At 46.1% G+C, this 21,326-nt stretch overlaps 1 protein-coding gene across 2 annotated transcripts in view; it reads right to left on the reverse strand.

Moving 5' to 3' along the window:
* The window catches only part of akap13 (A-kinase anchoring protein 13), a 160,146-nt gene that overhangs the window by 33,136 nt on the left and 105,684 nt on the right, over window positions 1-21,326 (reverse strand). For both annotated transcript variants that reach the window (XM_060928497.1, XM_060928496.1), the window contains exons 14-21: window positions 20,654-20,819; window positions 19,939-20,032; window positions 17,440-17,485; window positions 16,143-16,251; window positions 7,075-7,225; window positions 4,420-4,487; window positions 4,265-4,319; window positions 1,174-1,327 (exon numbers count right to left, since the gene is read on the reverse strand). In XM_060928497.1, the coding sequence (XP_060784480.1) occupies window positions 1,174-1,327; window positions 4,265-4,319; window positions 4,420-4,487; window positions 7,075-7,225; window positions 16,143-16,251; window positions 17,440-17,485; window positions 19,939-20,032; window positions 20,654-20,819 (843 nt within the window). The remainder of the gene's footprint in view (window positions 1-1,173; window positions 1,328-4,264; window positions 4,320-4,419; window positions 4,488-7,074; window positions 7,226-16,142; window positions 16,252-17,439; window positions 17,486-19,938; window positions 20,033-20,653; window positions 20,820-21,326) is intronic.

Raw genomic sequence — 21,326 nt, forward strand, 5'->3', positions numbered from 1 at the left:
TACGCTGCAAAAATTGTAGTACATTTGTTTACAACCATGTTACATTAATTATTTTTGTTGTTTTCTTTAGTTTTCACAGTGTACGGTGCCCGGTGTTTGACACTATACTCGTGTTCAAGAGGAATAAAACTCATCTGCACCTGTCAGAGACTCTCTGCTGTTGTTCTTAATGCTGACGGTTGCTATAGCATTGGTAAATAATCCCACGTTATTTTTTAAAAAGCAAATTAAAAATAAGCACTGGATTAAAAACTCATCTATCTTCTGGAAATAAAGATGCACATTTCACTGGTTACGTGTTTATGAAAGACCCTGCCTTGCACTTATGATTGGGTTCCCTGTGGTGGGACACGGATGTAGTTCGTATGTACGGTCTTCGTACGGCCGCAAAAGCCATCAAAAATCATGTCGATGCTTTACCATGTTCTCTTAAATACAGAGTTTCACTATAAACAGAGACATATTATAAATAATGCAGAAACCTGCCACTGCGATTATTAATTTCTCCTCCATCATACTCGGAACGGTGTGAACAGAACCCAGATTTACACAGTTGTTCTCTGTTATTCTTTACAGTGGAGCACTTCTAAATTCTGACTGGTTGCTGCTGAACTGCATCACAGCTCATTACCATAAACTTGGCTGGACTTTGACTTTATTCTGCCACCAACCATCATTCCACCACTCACCGCTGGACCACACAGACAACGAACAACTTCCTGTCGCTTTGACACACTCGCCAGTTTTGGTCAGAACTCACCATTAGGAAAAAAAAAATCTTAAAACAAGAACATTAATTAAATAATAAAATATAAACTAATGATGAATTTCAGTTATATTCATTAAATATCAGTCAGGGACTACACGAATGTTTAGCATGAACACAGCTATATGCTAATGCTAACTAAAGTTAGATTTAAAAAAAAAAAAAAACTACAACAATGAATTGAATCTTGTCGACAGAAGTTTCCCCGTCCTCCTAGAAACACCATGATGGTGGGATTGGGTCTCTTTATGTTCACTTTCTGAAGCCCTGATTTCCAAAAGAAGCTCAAGTGCAATAATCAGAGAATCAGACGAACTGCAGGTGAATCAAATGTTACAATAAAAACAAGAAAATGTTAAGATGAATCTTATGCTTAAATTAAAAATAAAAGTGCGTGAGCATGTTACCCTGCGATGTTGCTGATGGAGATGCTTTTGGACAGAGAGCCGCTGTTAAACGGCATGATGGTGGGGTTTTTCCGGGGAGGAGGCGGGGCAGGAAGAGACCCCTGGTCTTCAGGAAGCAAAAAAGTGGACCAGGGACGCTCTCGCGCTGATGCGGCTAAACATCAACAACAACAACAAACAAAAAACATGAATTTATTTGTAGCATCGGCCAAAAGTACAAACACAAACAAAATACAGCAAGGAACTTTTTCCAGAATCTTCCATCAACGTTGCATCTTCGATCTTCTACAGTATCGTGACACAAAACACGAAAAAAAAGCTTTTCTAATTTTCCTGGAAATTTTTTTTTATTCATCACTCGAGGTAAGAAAATTTTGAAATTTTGAAGCTGACAAATGCGGTCATGTAATGACGTGAAATTTAAACATGCCGTTATAATGTTGCATATTAAATAAAAAATATCTACAATTATAAATTATAAATATAAACGGAAGACTTATAACGAGCTTCTCAATGATAACTGTAAACAACTAACAAAGAAAACGAAGAATATATTCCGCACTCATATAAACAAACGTACAGTAAATAAGGACTATGGGCGTGTCAGTTTGGGGGTGTGGCTACAAATACAGCTCAGCATGCAGGAGGAGAAGAACTGCTAAAAACAAAGATAAATAAAACAAACCTGTATTAATTAAAAAAACAAAACACGCCAATAGAAATGTGCTTCAAGTTTAAGAAATGAAAACTCAAACTCCAGCCTGGTTTATTTTTCTACAATGGCGTATTTTGTAAAGACGTCACATACTGTGTGTACGTGTCTGTTTTCATACGTGCACAGAACATGAACGTCCACTACGGGGCGGAAAATGAAAACCTACACACAGGTTGACTGTTTCGCTGCAGAATTAAAGTAGATTTCCTTGTTGATTTTTTTCGAATTTCTCTAAAGAAAAACAATCAAATACAATCTATATTAAAAGAGAATATATAATAAGCCCTGCCCAATCCATTCTCTCTGAAAGACACTGAACAGTCATTAACTACCGCAATAACACTGTAGCTAGAGCTAGCTAACATGACCTGAAGGACTGTTTTTAGTTTTATAAATACAGTAATATAACTCTGCATCTGAACAGAAGAGAGACCACAATTGATCCTATGGACCCTTTTCACGTGACGTCACGACAAACGCGGCCGCCATTTTGGACGTGTACTACCAGTAGTTTACCACAGCCAACATTGAGGAACGGCAGCAAAGAAAGTGTTTATTTTCAGCAAGACTTCCATCATGCCACTATATTGTTGTGCACCTGGATGTAGTAACCATCAACAAACAAGGCAAGGGTTATCATTTTATCGGATCCCGGTAGATGCTGACCGACGGACAAGATGGATAGCGGCCATAAACAGGAAAGATTGGCAGCCCTCGGCATACCAGCGCTTGTGTAGTGACCACTTTGTTGGAGGTAAGACGAATAAAATTAGCCAGAAAAGGCATTACATTGCTGTTAACATTCTGTGGCGGCGAGTGTGTAACCAAATAGGCTAAAATAACCCATTGTAACCTCTTTGTTCTTCTGTAGTAGCTATTAGCTAACGACATTAGCTAGCGTTGTGTTCCTTTGCTGTTGGTAGACTGTAGGACAGATCAGAGGCAGTGTTCTACAAACAGCACTTAATTTGAGGGGGAGCAAGCTGGAGCGCGCTCCGGAACCTCGGGTGTTGGCTCCGACACCTCTTTTGACTATGTAACAACAACAAAAAACAACCCAAATAATTAAATTTAAAAAATGCAAGTTTATTTAGTGTTAATGTCTGATTTTGATATCTGCCTTGTTGGTGATTTCTCTCATGAAACGACATCCACAAAATATCTGCAGATGAACTTAATTTGCAGTGTTATTACAAAACATGCCCAGAAGCGCAGTGCCGCGCCCCTCCCCTCTCCTCTCCTCTTTTTTTCCGCACCGGAGCCGCTCATCCTCTGCGCTCCGGGACCTCCCACTTTACAAATTAAGCACTGCCTACAAATAAGTGTTCAAAATAAGAGGAGCATGTATTTGTCTCTTAAATCCAGGCCGTCCCCTGTAATCTGTAACACTGGGTTGGAGAAAGTAATGGCAAATAGTGAGTGCACAAACCGTAGAAGGTAAACTGTACACAGCGCCAGGGCAGTGTGATGGTATGTCTACTTTTAGATTGCGTGAGCTTATCAATGAACACACTCGTCACTCGACGAGTTTCACGTCTTTACGACGGATACTTAAATGTGTGTTAGGTATTATTCTTGCAGTCTAAGCAGTCATTGTAGCAGCTAGATGAGCGAGAACCGAAAGGCTCTGTGCCATAAACCGTTATTTCTGTACGGCGTTGCTAATGTGTCGTTACTGTTGTTATTTCTCCCTCTGCTCGCCCTGTAAATGCCCTACGTCGCTGGATAGCGAAGGTGTTTTCTGCATCTCGCTCCTTTTTCTTGTATGTTCTCCGTTTGTCGCCTTCCTCGCATTCAAACCAATTCGAGCCGAAGTCCACTACATGTCCAAAATGGTGGTCGCGTTTACGAAGGTCACGTGACTGAAAAGGGTCTATATCCGGGATACCAGTGAACAACAATGGAAAACAAGTTTGAGCTGATCTTTTAACACGCACAACGTGAAATATTAGTTTAAATCAGAACAGCTCGTACCGCAGCAACATAAAGCAGGTTAAAGTAGATCAGGTGTGATATCAGTCGTCACGTAACGTTAAATCAGACCGAACATCAACTCAGAGATACAAACGTGCCAAACACGTCACATTAAAAGGACTCATTTTTATCTCTGGAAAAGATCACAATTTTAGGAAGTTGTTTCTGATGTTTACATACAGTTCTGTACAAAAGTCTGAGGCACATGAAAAGAAATGCTGAAAAAAATGGCTTAAAAATAAGCGGCTACAGATAATGGATGGATGGATGGATGGATGGATGGATGGATGGATGGATATAAATAGCAATCAGTAAGCCATAATAAATTAAACAAAGTCAATATTTGGTGTGAGACAACCCTTTGCTTTAAAAAAACAAACAAACAAAACAAAAACCCCTTACATTTTCCTCGTGAGAGCGCTCCGGGTGGAGGAGCAGAGTCAGTGACCGTCTGTTGCTGGTGACAGAAATAAAAATTCATTTCTTTGTTATAGAATCAAAAAGCAGCAGTCAGTAGATTTATCTCTGAAGTACCCCCCCCACACACACAAACTTACCTTCATCTTGGCTTTAGCGCACATGGGCAGCCCGTCTCTGCAGCCTTTATGGACGTAAACATTGCAGTCTGTAAATACAACAAAATCTTTAATGAAAAAATTCTGTTCAGCGAGTCGTTGGTTTGTGTCACAATCTTCTCCTTATTTCCTGATTTTCCCTTTTCAGCGTGGGAGAGCGGAGGCTTGTGACACCGCAACTGGATTTACACACCCTTTTCCAGAGCAGCGTGACCTTTGCCCTTTTTAGTACTTGGCATTTTTATAGCAGAAACCATTAAAATGAACATAAAAAACAAGATAAAACCGAAGAGAGTGAAGATGATTGAGATTTATTTGCAGTGATAAAGTCAGTATTGGTGAGATACATGTGGAACGAGCAGAACTGGAATTGTGACATGATTTAATACTTTGCAAAAAATTTATTTAATGTCACTAAAATGGATTAAAATAGAGGAGACATTCTGAAAACTATTTAAAATAATTTAAAAAAAGGGATAATTTAATGAAAATATTAAACTCATTTTTATCATGGTTCAGTTTCGTTATACTTCCCTCCAACCTTGAATCAGAGAAAGTTGGGATGGGATGGAAAATACAAATTAAAAAAAGAAAGAAAGCAGTGATTTCTAAATTTACTCTGAATTGTAGAACACAAGATGGTTTATGTTTTATTGATCAACTTCATTTCATTTGTTAATATCCATCTATTCCTACGTTTCAGTCCTGCAACACATTCCAAAAAAAGTTGGGTTGGGGCAATTTAGGGCGAGTAATGAGGTACAACAATTAAATAATGATGTGATGTGAAATAGGTGACTGTAATCATGATTTGGGACAAAACCAGTCTCCAGGAAAGGCCGAGTGTTTGAGGAGTAAAGACGGGCCGAGGATCTCCAGTTTATTAATAAATGGGTGAGAAAATTATTGAAACGTTTAAAAACAATGTTCCTCAGAGAAAGATCGGAAGGGATTTGAATATTTCACCCTCTACAGTGCAGAATATCATTAAACCATTCAAAGAATCTGGAGGAATTTCAGTGTGTAAAGGGCTCAAGCCTAATCTGAACCCCCGTGATCTCCGATCCCTCAGACGGCATCAAGAACCGTCATTCATCTACAGCTGATAGAACCACATGGGCTCGGGATCACTCTGGAGAACCTTTATCAAGCTATAATACGGAGTTACAGCCACAAACACCAGTTAAAACTTTACTGTGGATAAAGGAAGCCTTATGTTAACTGTGTCCAGAAGCGCCGTCGACTTCTCTGGGCTCGGAGGCGTCTGGGATGGACCATCACACAGTGGGAACGGGTACTGTGCTCAGACAAATCAGTATTCAGGTCTTTTTTGGAAGAAATGGACGCCGTGTGCTCTGAAGAGGAAAAGGACCATCCAGACTGTTAGCAGGAACGAGTCCAAAAGCCAGGGTGTGTCATGGTATGGTGTTGGGTCAGTGCCCTTGGCGAAGGTACCTTACACTTCTGTGATGGAGCATTAATGCAGAAAAGTGCACTGAGATTTTGGAGCAACATCTGCTGCCTTCAAGACGACGTCTTTTCCAGGGAGATTTCAACAAGACGATGCAAAACCACATTCTGCTCACATTACAAAGGCGTGGCTGTGGAAGAAGAGGGCGTGTCCCCTCTGTCCCCAATAGAGAATGTGTGGAGAATTTAGAAATGAAAAATATGACAGTGACGACCCCGAACTGTTCCACACCTTCAGACCTGTTTACAGGAAGAACGGGACGAAAATAACACCTGAACCACTTCATCACTCGGAGTCTTCAGTCCATAAACAGCTTTTAAGTGCTGGGAGAAGGAACGGGAACGTTATACACATTATAAAGTGGGGAATGATTTACTGTCACAACTTTACGGAAATGTGTTGCAAGAATCAAAATGGGTTTATTTTGAAAAAACAAAATTCATGAGTAAAACATCAAATAATGTGCCGTTTTATTGTTTTGAGTGAAATACAGGTCACAGATTATTTACAAATCACTGTTTTCAGTTTTAATTTAATACACACACACACACACACACACCGTCCTGACTGTTACTGATTCTGTGTGGGTTATTATTATAGTTGCCTAGTTTACTGCTTGGTGTACAGCTTTTTGTTATTTTTGCCTTATTTCCTGTTTGCTGCATCACTCGTTACTCTTGCCTAGTGTTTGGTTGCTGCAAGTCTTTTTTAAAAACTTCTGCCTCAGTTACTGCTACTTTTATGACTCCGCTTTCATGTATTATATCATTTTTGTTGTCTCCGCCTCACTGCTTGGCACAAGTCTATTTTTGTTCTTAAAAAACCCATAAGAAGCCTGAAACACTTTACAGAGTTAAACAGCAGAACAAAATGAAAGAATGAGACGGAAAAAGAAACAGAACAGAATGTGCATTTGCCTGTGTGCACAGATGTGTGTGTGTGTGTGTGTGTAGGCAGTCTTGCATAAGGTTGCATCACTCCACCGCCCCAGACCTCCACCCTAACACAGCTGGGTCACAGCATGCGCGCACACACGGTTATCCGATTGTATCTGAACTTAGACTCAACTACAGCAGAGTTCCACACACACCGGAAGTGAAGTTAAAAGTGAAAGACAGAGAGAGAGACAGAGAGCTGGAGAGAAAGGAAGTGTGTGTTTATCGTACTTGTGCAGGTGAGAGCATCCTTCATGCTGATTGGTCGGTTGCATTGCAGACAGGGGCTGGGGGATGGGGTTAGGGTGGAGCTAAACAGATGACCATTAAAGCTCTTCTTTTCTTTCTCTTTACCATCTTTACTCTTGTCACGGTCTTTTTCCTGTGTACACACACACACACACACACACACACACACATCACATCAACAGCAAAACAGTCACAGTAAAGAAAGTCTTCTTTCAACACACACACACAAACCCCACCTCAACACTCCCCTCACAAACCAACACACACACGTCAAAACACACTCCCCACACACACACCCCACAAACCAACACACACACACCTCAACACACACCAACACTCCCCCCACACACCTCGACACACACCAACACTCCCCCCACACACCTCGACACACACCAACACTCCGCCCACACACCAACACTCCCCCCACACACCTCAACACACACCAACACCCCCCCCCACAAACCAACACACACACACCTCAACACACACCAACACTCCCCCCACACACCTCGACACACAGCAACACTCCCCCCACACACCAACACTCCCCCCACACACCTCAACACACACCAACACCCCCCCCACAAACGAACACACACACACCTCAACACACACCAACACTCCCCCCACACACCTCGACACACACCAACACTCCCCCCACACACCAACACTCCCCCCACAAACAACACACACACCAACACTCCCCCCACACACCAACACTCCCCCCACACACCAACACTCCCCCCACAAACCAACACACACACACACACACACACACACACACACACACACACACACACACACACACCTCAACACACACCAACACTCCCCCCACACACCTCGACACACAGCAACACTCCCCACACACACCTCGACACACACCAACACTCCCCCCACACACCAACACTCCCCCCACAAACCAACACACACACCAACACTCCCCCCACACACCAACACTCCCCCCACACACCAACACACACACCAACACTCCCCCCACAAACCAACACACACACACACACACACACACACACCTCAACACACACCAACACTCTCCCCACACACCTCGACACACACCAACACTCCCCCCACACACCAACACTCCCCCCACACACCTCAACACACACCAACACTCCCCCCACACCTCAACACACACCAACACTCTCCCCACACACCTCGACACACACCAACACTCCCCCCACACACCAACACTCCCCCCACACACCTCAACACACACCAACACTCCCCCCACACACCTCAACACACACCAACACTCCCCCCACAAACCAACACACACACACACCTCAACACACACCAACACTCCCCCCACAAACCAACACACACACCTCAACACACAGCAACACTCCCCCCACACACCTCGACACACACCAACACTCCCCCCACACACCTTGACACACACCAACACTCCCCCCACACACCTCGACACACACCAACACTCCCCCCACACACCAACACTCCCCCCACACACCAACACTTCCCCCCCCACACCTCAACACACACCCCAACACTCCCCCCACACACCTCGACACACACCAACACTCCCCCCACACACCAACACTCCCCCCACAAACAACACACACACCAACACTCCCCCCACACACCAACACTCCCCCCACACACCAACACTCCCCCCACAAACCAACACACACACACACACACACACCTCAACACACACCAACACTCCCCCCACACACCTCGACACACAGCAACACTCCCCACACACACCTCGACACACACCAACACTCCCCCCACACACCAACACTCCCCCCACAAACCAACACACACACCAACACTCCCCCCCCACACCAACACTCCCCCCACACACCAACACTCCCCCCACACACCAACACACACACCAACACTCCCCCCACAAACCAACACACACACACACACACACACACACACACACACACACACACACACACACACACCTCAACACACACCAACACTCTCCCCACACACCTCGACACACACCAACACTCCCCCCACACACCAACACTCCCCCCACACACCTCAACACACACCAACACTCCCCCCACACACCAACACTCCCCCCACACCTCAACACACACCAACACTCTCCCCACACACCTCGACACACACCAACACTCCCCCCACACACCAACACTCCCCCCACACACCTCAACACACACCAACACTCCCCCCACACACCTCAACACACACCAACACTCCCCCCACAAACCAACACACACACACACCTCAACACACACCAACACTCCCCCCACAAACCAACACACACACACACACCTCAACACACAGCAACACTCCCCCCACACACCTCGACACACACCAACACTCCCCCCACACACCTTGACACACACCAACACTCCCCCCACACACCTCGACACACACCAACACTCCCCCCACACACCAACACTCCCCCCACACACCAACACTTCCCCCCCCACACCTCAACACACACCCCAACACTCCCCCCACACACCTCGACACACACCAACACTCCCCCCACACACCTCGACACACACCAACACTCCCCCCACACACCAACACTCCCCCCACACCTCAACACACACCAACACTCCCCCCACAAACCAACACACACACACCTCAACACACACCAACACTCCCCCCACACCTCAACACACACCCCAACACTCCCACCACACACCTCAATAGGGCTGAAACAATTATTCGAGTAACTCGAATAATTCGATTACAAACAACGTTCGAGGCAAATTCTTTGCCTCCAGGCTTCGTTTAATTCATGTCACCAAAGTCTGTCTACTTTAAATGTCTCTGCTATCGTATCACTCCCGCTTTGTAGACGACTGCGCAGCTCCGGTATCATTGTTTCACATGGACTGTAATAAGTGACGCGCATTTCAAAGATTTAAGGCGGCGCGATTTAATTTGCTCTCTGCCAATGGCGGAAAACGAAGATACCGGTGTGCGTAAAAGGCAGAAAATGTCTAAAGTGTGGGACCATTTTACGCTTCATAAGGCGGACAATGCAGTGCAGTGTATCACTGTAAAACGGACCTGGCCGACCATAACAGTACTTCATCACTGCTGCAGCACCTGAACCGAAAGCATCCTCACGTGAACTGCACTTCTCCAAGCGGACTCGCAGCCTCTACAAGGTAATGTATTTTTACGATTCCTAACTGATATGAACACTATCGCTCGTTAGAGTACAGTATTTGTAATTATTTGCAGCCTCGATAGTGATGAGGCATGATAAGTAACAAGAAAGCAAATGCCCCAAAATCTCACTCATGTAATTCATCCCTCTTCTCACACACACACACACACACACACACACACACACGCACACACACACACACACACACACAGATACTCACACACACTCACAGACACTCACACACAGGTTACATCTCAAAACACGCCTTCCCCATACATAAGGTAGGAATAATAAATGCTACAGATGGACAAATCTACATTCATTAGCATATAGATTTACTTTTGGGCGAGTTTATAGCATTTGTTGAACAAGTCAATGTTTTTCCCCCCACAGTACATCACAGCGGCGCATGGACAGCTTCGTCCGGACAGGCCCCTAATGCACTGTGGAAGAAGCTGCAGTTTTTACCAACAGCATTTTAAATATGCTCATCGACAGAATACTCGATTCCAAAAATATTCGATAGCTGCAGCCCTACATTGCACACACATGCACTAAGACAAATTATCTTTCTCTCTCTCTCGCATTGCTCTAAGACAAGCACTCACTATCTTGCACAAAGACAAGCATTCTACTCTACCTACCTCATCTGGATACAATTGGAAACTGAGCTGTACTGTTTAATTTGGATTATTAGTAATACTTGAATTATTTATTGCTATTTTGCACCTTTATACTTTATTATTTATTCTCAGATGGGCTATTGCAGGGGATACACCCCTTTTTTATTAACATAAAACTAAGGACAAATAGGTTGTATTTCATAGGGTTTTTTTTCATGTACATCATAAATGTTTCACAGAAAGGTTGATTAAATGGGCTTAGTTCTGGAGCCAGGCGGCATGGTGGTGTAGTGGTTAGCGCTGTCGCCTCACAGCAAGAAGGTCCTGGGTTCGAGCCCCGTGGCCGGCGAGGGCCTTTCTGTGCGGAGTTTGCATGTTCTCCCCGTGTCCGCGTGGGTTTCCTCCGGGTGCTCCGGTTTCCCCCACAGTCCAAAGACATGCAGGTTAGGTTAACTGGTGACTCTAAATTGAGCGTAGGTGTGAATGTGAGTGTGAATGGTTGTCTGTGTCTATGTGTCAGCCCTGTGATGACCTGGCGACTTGTCCAGGGTGAACCCCGCCTTTCACCCGTAGTCAGCTGGGATAGGATCCAGCTCGCCTGCGACCCTGTAGAACAGGATAAAGCGGCTACAGATAATGAGATGAGATGAAATGAGCTGCAGCTCTACTCAACACACCCCAACACTCCCCCCCCACACGACTCAACATACACACCCCCCAACACTCCCCCCATACACGCCTCAACATACACACACCCCAACACTCCCCCCACACACCAACACTCCCCCCCACACACGCCTCAACACTCCCCCCACACCCCAACACTCCCCCCACACACGCTTCAACATACACACACCCCAACACTCCCCCCACACACCAACACTCCCCCCACACACCAACACTCCCCCCCCACACGCCTCAACATACACACACCCCAACACTCCCCCCACACACCAACACTCCCCCCACACACGCCTCAACACTCCCCCCACACCCCAACACTCCCCCACACACGCTTCAACATACACACACCCCAACACTCCCCCCACACACCAACACTCCCCCCACACACCAACACTCCCCCCACACACACCTCAACGCACAGACACATACCAATTCTCCCCCCCACACACCTAAACACACGCCTCAACACTCCCCCCACACCTCAAGACACACACACCAACACTCCCCCCACACACACCAACACTCCCCCCACACACCTCAACATGCATACAATGATTACATCAACACCAAAACAAACACACACGGCAAATAAATGCTTCTTTTAATACACATGCACCTAAACATCCATACACACACGCACCCAACATGCATCCCTCAACCCCCCAACACACACACACACCTCAATACCCCCCACACACTTCACACACACCCCTCAACACACCTGAACACTTCAACACCCATACACACACAAGATAAAGACAAACTAGAAATATAGATTCAGAAAGTCAGAAAGATGGAAAGGAAAAGTAAAACAGAAGGAAGGAAAAACAAACAGAACACAAAAAAGATCAAAAAAGAAAATGAAACATTAACATTTAACCTGCGTCTCGTACTGACAGACATCAATCAAATACACAAGCAGAGTGTGTGTGTTTCTTTGAATGACCCACCTCTTCCCCCCTCGGTAATTTCAGCGATTGGCCGTGCGGCATAAACCTGCTCAACCTGGACATCATAAACACTCTGTACATACACACCACACACACCACACACACATACTGTAGTTCCCATGACGGCAAGCTGCCCAATGCAGACAGAGGAAGTAAGATGGTGTGTGTGTGGAGATTATTGCTCTCACTCATCTAAAAGACACACTTCCGCTTTAATCCAGATCACCCACGTTCTGATTACAAACACGCTGCTTTAACATGTTTAACACACACACACACACACACACACACACACACAGATGTTTTATCCAGAGGAGGTTCCACCAGAAGTGACTGGAGTTTGTTTTTCCTGTAAGTGTGTGTGTGTGTGTGTGTGTGTGTGTGTGTGTGCATTCAGCAGCACACCAGAGAAACCACAGCATACTTCTGCTTCCGGCAAGAGTGTCTTTGCAGCAAAACACACAGCAGAGCTATACAAACACACACACACACACACACACACACACACACACACACACACACAACAACACAGAGAGAGAGAGAGAGAGAGAGAGAGAGAGAGAGAGAGCGCTTGTGTGTGTGCGCAGTTTATTTCCACAAGTTTTCAGAACACATGGAATGTTTGATTCACTTCCTGAGTTGATTCAGAGTCGAGATTTGTTCCAGCAGTGAGTCAAAACTCTTGTTGATTCTCACTAGAGTTCAGAGGAGAGTGAACCTCTGAACCTCTCACCCCTCCCTCACACACACACACCCCCTCTCACACTCTGACACGCGCACACACCCCTCCCTCACTCTCCCTAGCACACACCCCTCCCTCACTCTCACCCCTCCCTCACACACATCCCTCCCTCACTCTCACCCCTCCCTCACACACACCCCTCCCTCACTCTCACCCCTCCCTCACACACACCCCTCCCTCACACACATCCCTCCCTCACACACACACACCCCTCCCTCACTCTCACCCCTCCCTCACACACACCCCTCCCTCACACACACACCCCTCCCTCACTCTCACCCCTCCCTCACACACACACACCCCTCCCTCACTCTCCCTCGCACACACCCCTCCCTCACTCTCACCCCTCCCTCACACACACCCCTCCCTCACACACACCCCTCCCTCACTCTCACCCCTCCCTCACTCTCACCCCTCCCTCACACACACCCCTCCCTCACACACACCCCTCCCTCACTCTCACCCCTCCCTCACTCTCACCCCTCCCTCACACACACCCCTCCCTCACACACATCCCTCCCTCACTCTCACCCCTCCCTCACTCTCACCCCTCCCTCACACACATCCCTCCCTCACTCTCACCCCTCCCTCACTCACACCCCTCCCTCACACACATCCCTCCCTCACACACATCCCTCCCTCACTCTCACCCCTCCCTCACACACATCCCTCCCTCACTCTCACCCCTCCCTCACTCTCACCCCTCCCTCACACACACCCCTCCCTCACACACACCCCTCCCTCACACACACCCCTCCCTCACTCTCACCCCTCCCTCACACACATCCCTCCCTCACTCTCACCCCTCCCTCACACACATCCCTCCCTCACTCTCACCCCTCCCTCACTCTCACCCCTCCCTCACACACACCCCTCCCTCACACACACCCCTCCCTCACTCTCACCCCTCCCTCACTCTCACCCCTCCCTCACACACACCCCTCCCTCACTCTCACCCCTCCCTCACTCTCACCCCTCCCTCACACACATCCCTCCCTCACTCTCACCCCTCCCTCACATACATCCCTCCCTCACACACACACCCCTCCCTCACTCTCACCCCTCGCTCACACACATCCCTCACTCTCCCTCGCACACACCCCTCCCTCACACACATCCCTCCCTCACACACACACCCCTCCCTCACTCTCACCCCTCCCTCACACACACACCCCTCCCTCACACACACACCCCTCCCTCACACACACACCCCTCCCTCACTCTCACCCCTCCCTCACACACACCCCTCCCTCACACACACACCCCTCGCTCACACACATCCCTCCCTCTCACACACACACACACCCCTCCCTCACTCTCCCTCACACACACCCCTCCCTCACACACATCCCTCCCTCACACACACCCCTCCCTCACACACACCCCTCGCTCACACACACCCCTCGCTCACACACACACACCCCTCCCTCACTCTCCCTCACTCTCACCCCTCCCTCACACACACCCCTCCCTCACTCTCACCCCTCCCTCACACACACCCCTCCCTCACACACACCCCTCCCTCACACACATCCCTCCCTCACACACACACACCCCTCTCTCACTCTCACCCCTCGCTCACACACATCCCTCCCTCACACACACACCCCTCCCTCACTCTCCCTCGCACACACCCCTCCCTCACTCTCACCCCTCACACACACACACACACCCCTCTCTCACACTCTGACACATGCGCACACACCCCTCCCTCACTCTCACCCCTCGCTCACACACATCCCTCCCTCACACACACACCCCTCCCTCACTCTCCCTTGCGCACACCCCTCCCTCACTCTCACATGCATACTCCTCCTTCACTCTGACACGCACACACCCCCTCACTCTCTGACCCTCGCACACACCCCTCACTCTCCCACACACCCCTCACTCTCCCTCGCAGACGCCCCTCACTCTCCCACACACCCCTCACTCTCCCTCGCAGACGCCCCTCACTCTCTCGCGTTTGCACGCCCCTCACTCTCTCACGTTTTCACGCCCCTCACTCTCTCGCGTGCGCGCACCCCCCTCATTCTCCCACACTTGCACACGCCCCTCACTCTCTCACCCACCTCACTCTCTCGCGCGCGCACACACACACGCCCCTCCCTCTCTCTTGCAGACACCCCTCACTCTCGCACATGGCCCTCACTCTCTCGCATGCACGCGCCCCTCAATCTCTCGTACGCCCCTCACTCACTCTCTCACACACACACCCCTCACACACACACCCTCACTCCCTCCCACGCGTGCGCCCCTCAGTCTCTCGCATGCGCCCCCACGCCCTGCACTCTCACCCCTCACACCCCTCACTCTCACACACCCCTCACACACTCTCACACACACACACACACCCACCCCTCACTCTCTCACACACACCCCTCACACACACACACACACACCCCTCACTATCTCACACACACCCCTCACACGCTCTCTCTCTCTCTCTCTCACACACACACACACACACACACACACCTCACTATCTCACACACACCCCTCACTCACTCTCTCTCTCACACACCCCTCACTATCTCACACACATCCCTCACTCGCAAGCGCGCACGCCCCTCACTCTCACGCACACACCCCACTCCCTCGCACCCCACACGCCCCGCACCCCACTCTCACACACGCCCCGCACACATGCCTCATTCGCACACACACACACCCCTCACACACACCCACCCACCCACCCCTCACTCTCACACACATCCCTCACTCGCACCCCCCCTTGCTCGCGTGCACCCCACTCCCTCACACCCCACTCCCTCGCATATGCCCCGCACACTCCCTTGCACGCGCCCCACACGCACACACGCCTCATTTGCGCACGCACACACGCCTCATTCGTGCGCGCGCACCCCTCACGCGCACCCCTCACGCGCACACACATCCCTCACTCTCACCTTGCTCTTCTTGCTCATCTTGCTCTTGAGGTAGCTGAAGGTGCGGCTCACTTTTGTTGCTCTGACCTCAGTGTCACTCCTCAAAGGGGCGGGGTCTTCCTCAGATATACTGAGAGAGAGAATTAAATGTCATCTTTAAAGAAAAAAGTAAGCAGCAGAAGGCAGTAGTACAGAAAAGATAAAAGAATGTAGATTTCAGGGTCTAAAGTCCCATGATGTGTGAATTGGTGTTTTTTGCACCTGAGCTCCCCCTACAGTTATGGAGAGTAATACACTTTTACACCAGTGTGTGTACTCGATATGGTTCCTGTAACTATGCCATCAGATGTAATGGAAGTGATAACCGCAAAAAAAAATAAGAAACTACTTTTATTCGTCACATGCACACTTCAAGCACAGTGAGATTCATCCTCTGCATTTAACCCATCTGAAGCAGTGAACACACACACACACACACACTCAGAGCAGTGGGCAGCCACACCAGAGCGCCCGGGGAGCAGTCAGGGGTTCGGTACCTCACTCAAGGGCACCTCAGCCCAAGGCCGCCCCACGTTAACCTAACTGCATGTCTTTGGACTGTGGGGGAAACCGGAGCACCCGGAGGAAACCCACGCAGACACGGGGAGAACATGCAAACTCCACACAGAAAGGCCCTCGCCGGCCGCTGGGTTCGAATACGGAACCTTCTTGCTGTGAGGCGACCGTGCGAACCACTACACCACATGTTGATGTAACCATGTAAATGTAACCAGAACCACAGTAACATGGATGTATCTGATGCTGGGAGAAGCTAACGGATAAAGAACGGCTAGTCAACTCAATTAACTTTACCAAACCTGACACAAAGTGATGCAAACTCACCAACAAAACTAAACAACCAACCCAAGAGCATTTATTATCCGTCCTGATGTCCCAGGAGTGGAGTCGGGATGGAACACAAGATATTCGCCATATTACAAGTCAATTAGCCATTAAAATAATTTTGAAGTTGAGATTTTAAGTTTTAATAAAGAAAGAAAGAAAGAAAGAAAGAAAGAAAGAAAGAAAGAAAGAAAGAAAGAAAGAAAGTTGCTTTAAGAGAGGAAAAAAAAAGATTAAAACAGTCTAGGAAGAATTTAAGCAATTAAGAATTAAAAAAAACGATGAGAACTGAGAAGGAAATCAAAAAAGAAGGAGAAAAAGAAACACTTATAGAAAGAAAAACAAATAACATTAAGCTCAAAGAGAAAGTTCCCACGTCACCACCACAATCACAAAAATAAAGAAAAAAGAAAGGAACAGAGGCAGGAGGATGTACCTGTACTCCAGCGACACTGCTGCTGAGCTCGATAAACTCGTCAAATCTAAAAAAGAAAAATAAATAAAAATAAATAAATAAAATTATCAGGCGTGAAAGACGGTGTAAAGAAAAACTGCTGAAATGCAGATTTGATTTCTTTAAAAAATTCACTTCTTTCGCGTTTGTTTATTTTTCATTTTCTGTTCTCTGATTTCTTTCCCTGACTTCCATTTTTTATTTCTCTTCATTTCTTTCTGTCCTTCACCTTCATTTCTTTTTTTCCTCGACTGATTTACTGTGCATTCTGAGCATGTGACAGAACTTTATCTATCGTTTTCTTCTCCATTCTTTGTGAGAGAGTCCATGATTTCGGGGGGAAAACAAACAAACAAACAAACAAACAAACACCACATTCATGTTTGTGTTAACATCCAGCTTGAGAAGTACGATTTCATTCCAACTAAAACACACAACAATAAAGTCGGAGTAAAAGTTAATGAGGGAAAAATAAACAGGAAACAAACAGTAAACAGTGAAGAGGAAACAGGAGGGTTCTCGCGTTCCACACTCGGCATTCTGGGCTTTTTTTTTTTTTTTACTTACTTCCAGCCTCCTCCTCATCACTGGATGAAGAGCCGAAAATGAATAGCGGTTTAGGTTTGGGGGGGCGGGGCAACACACTGAAGGAGAAGCTGATTCGCCGCTTGGGTCGAGTTCGTCCAGTCACTGTTGGTTTCCATGGTGACGAGCAGGAAAGAGACCAAATCACACGTTACTGAGGTGAAGGCGACTAGTGAGCGAGTAAGGATGTGAGTTCACACCCTAGTGCACACTCGTATGTGTGTGTGTGTGTGTGTGTGAGAGAGTGAGAAAGAGAAAGGGGCGTGGCATATCCAGAGTGATCAAAAAGAGGAAACAAAAGTTCTCAAAACCCCAAACTCAATAAATAAATAAATAAATAAATAAATAAACGTCACACAGGGGGATAAAACAACAACAAGGTGACACGCAGAGGGTCACAGCAGCGCCATGGCAACAAACATCAAAACCTTAAAGAAATGTAAAAATTAAAGGAATAATTCACCAAAAATTTACTGAAGGTGATTCTTCCTTTCGCATAAATGAAGTCCATCAAGCTGACTCGCTTTAGCCACGATGCTAACGTCGCTAACACACAGTGGAAGTCTGGAGCTAACAATTTACCATTTATTTCTTTTTCACGTTCCATTTATTTTCTTCATTACTTTTTCTTTCCTTGATGCCGATTCATCATCTTTCTTTTCTTCTTTCCTGTTCTTCACCTTCTTCCTCCATCTATTTTTCTTTCGTTCTTTTCTCAGTGTTTGATTTTCGATCTTCGTTCTCCACTCTTTAATTTCTTCATTAAATCTTTCTTTCTTTTTTGGAAACTTTTATTCTTTACTGTTTCTTACCTACTTTTTTTCTTTAACACTCGTGTTTCTTTTGTTTGAATTGAAAAATATTGTTTCTTCCCTCCCTCCCTTCTTTCTTTCTTTTTCCTTCCAACTCATTTCCATTCTCTTTCTTTCTTGATGCTTTTTCACCTTTTCCCTCGTTTTCTTTTTGCTCACTTTTACATTGTTTTTTTCTCTTTCTTCTCCCCCTTTCTTTCTTTTTAAATTTTTCTTTCTGTTGCTTGTTCTTTCCTTCTTACTTTTCATCGATGCTTGATTTTTCCCTTCCGTCCTTCTGTTTTTTTTATTTCCTGCCTTTTCATTCCATTTCTCTCTTCTATTCTTTATTTAAACTTTTCCCTTTTTTACTTCTTTCTTTGCCTTTTGCTTCTCACTTTTCTCCTTTCTTGTTTTTTTTCTTCCTTCGTGCAGCTTTTTCTTGATCATCTGTTGCTTTTCTTCTTTTTCTTGTTTAGTTTCCTAGCTTTTCTTTTTGAAATTTACTCTCGGCTCTTTTGAGTCGTTCAGCGTCTCACAGCCGTGCTGCTGCTGTTGATGTTTCTGAGATTAAAACAACTGATTTTTATTTTGCTGGTTTCTGAAACTCTTCATTTCGGACTTCAGGTTGCTCTGTGCGACCTGCACCGCGCTGAACTGTAGCTACAGGCTCCGATTCCTCGTTAGCGACGTTAACCTCACACACTGAAGCAGATTACGTTTACAGTAACGAGCGGAACGTAGAGGAATTTTATTTATTTAATTTAAAGATGACATTTTTGTTGTTAAATTACTCCTTTAATATGGGAAGGAAAATAAAGAGCAGCATTTCTCATGGTGGAGTTTCCTGAAAGCATCATGGAGTGAAGATGAGACGGGAGTGTGTGTATCGCTTTACACACACACACACACACACACACACACACACACACACTCTTTCTCTAATGATGCCCATAAACATGATGCTTTGAGGAAGTCGAGCCTCAGATCAGCATGGAGAAGAAAAGGAGGGTGGAGTCAAGACCAAACGAACGAACGAACGAACACACACACACACACACACACACACACACACACACACACACACACACACACACACACTCACCATCCAGGTCTCTCGGGCTGATCGCTGACATGGACACAGATTTGGTGAGTGTGTGAGAAGGAACGAAACCATATCCGACATCCTGAACTGATCTCTGTGAAGATCACACACACACACACACATATATATATATATTATATATATACACATACATACACACACTATATATTTTATATAAATCCATGAAGAAAGAAATACTCTGACACTCCTATAATAAAGAGAGAGAGCAGTGTAAAAGCATCATGTCTCACCGTGTTACAAACTGAAAGTTTTAAAAAAGTCCAATCTGGTTTCAGTCCGATTCAATTCTCAGTGTGAACTCAGCGGTTCCTTCTAATTGAGCTTGAATCTGATTATTCTCAGATTATTAGGGTTCATGTAACTGTAGATACTCAGTCTTTAATGTCTCTCGCTCAGCTTTACAGCTAAGTGATAACATATTAGCCTCATATCTGGTAAATTAAATAAAATAAACAAATATTCATCTGATTTTTCTACATAATTACTTTTTAACTTTAATTAAATTGAAGTTTTCCAGAGATAGGGTTATATTTTCCTTTCATGATTAATTATTCACTGTCCAATTCACTGTTCTTAATTTCCCTGAGCGAACCCTCCCAAAGGGATCAATAAAGTTTTATCTAATCAATGAAAACACAAATCAATAAACTGTGTGTGTGTGTGTGTGTGTGTGTGTGTGTGTGTGTGTGTATACCTGGCTGTCTAAGCTGCTGTTATCCCCCACGTTGTTCTCGTTCTCCTCCTCAGTGAGAGAAGCGAGTGATCCTCTCTCCTCTCTCTCCGTCGTGGACGAGTGTGTGACGTGTCGTACAACTGGGTCCTTCACCTCATCCTCATCAGCCAAACCTTCCAGACTGTAACTACACACACACACACACACACACACACCTATAAGCTCCATAAACTACAGCTGTGTTAACATTAACCTGCTTCATACACTATTTGAAACTCTAAACTAAAAACGAGGAAATGCATGAATTAAAAAAAAAAGAAAGCTACACTCACATGAAGAGGTTTTTCAGACAATTCAATAAAGCAATATTTCACAAAATTGAAACAGAAATGTATTTTTCACATTTAAGTCACATGATAGGACACGAAAAGCAAATGGAAACAAGCTTTCTGAAAGAGAGAGAGCGAGCGCTGTGTAAGAGCTACACGAGAGGAGAAAACCAGCTTTACTCAAACATCATCACTCAAAAGAAACGCGTTTTGTCGATATATTTAAAACATCACTTCCATTGTGCATGAAACGCAACAGAAACCCAGCTTTTACACGCACATGCAGATAGATAGATTAAATGGATGAACTGAAGCCAATGAGATGAAAAGCAAAGGATGAAAAAAACAGAACGTGGGCGTGATAG

This window comes from Neoarius graeffei, chromosome 8, assembly GCF_027579695.1.
Source record: "Neoarius graeffei isolate fNeoGra1 chromosome 8, fNeoGra1.pri, whole genome shotgun sequence".
NCBI classification, from domain to species: domain Eukaryota; kingdom Metazoa; phylum Chordata; class Actinopteri; order Siluriformes; family Ariidae; genus Neoarius; species Neoarius graeffei.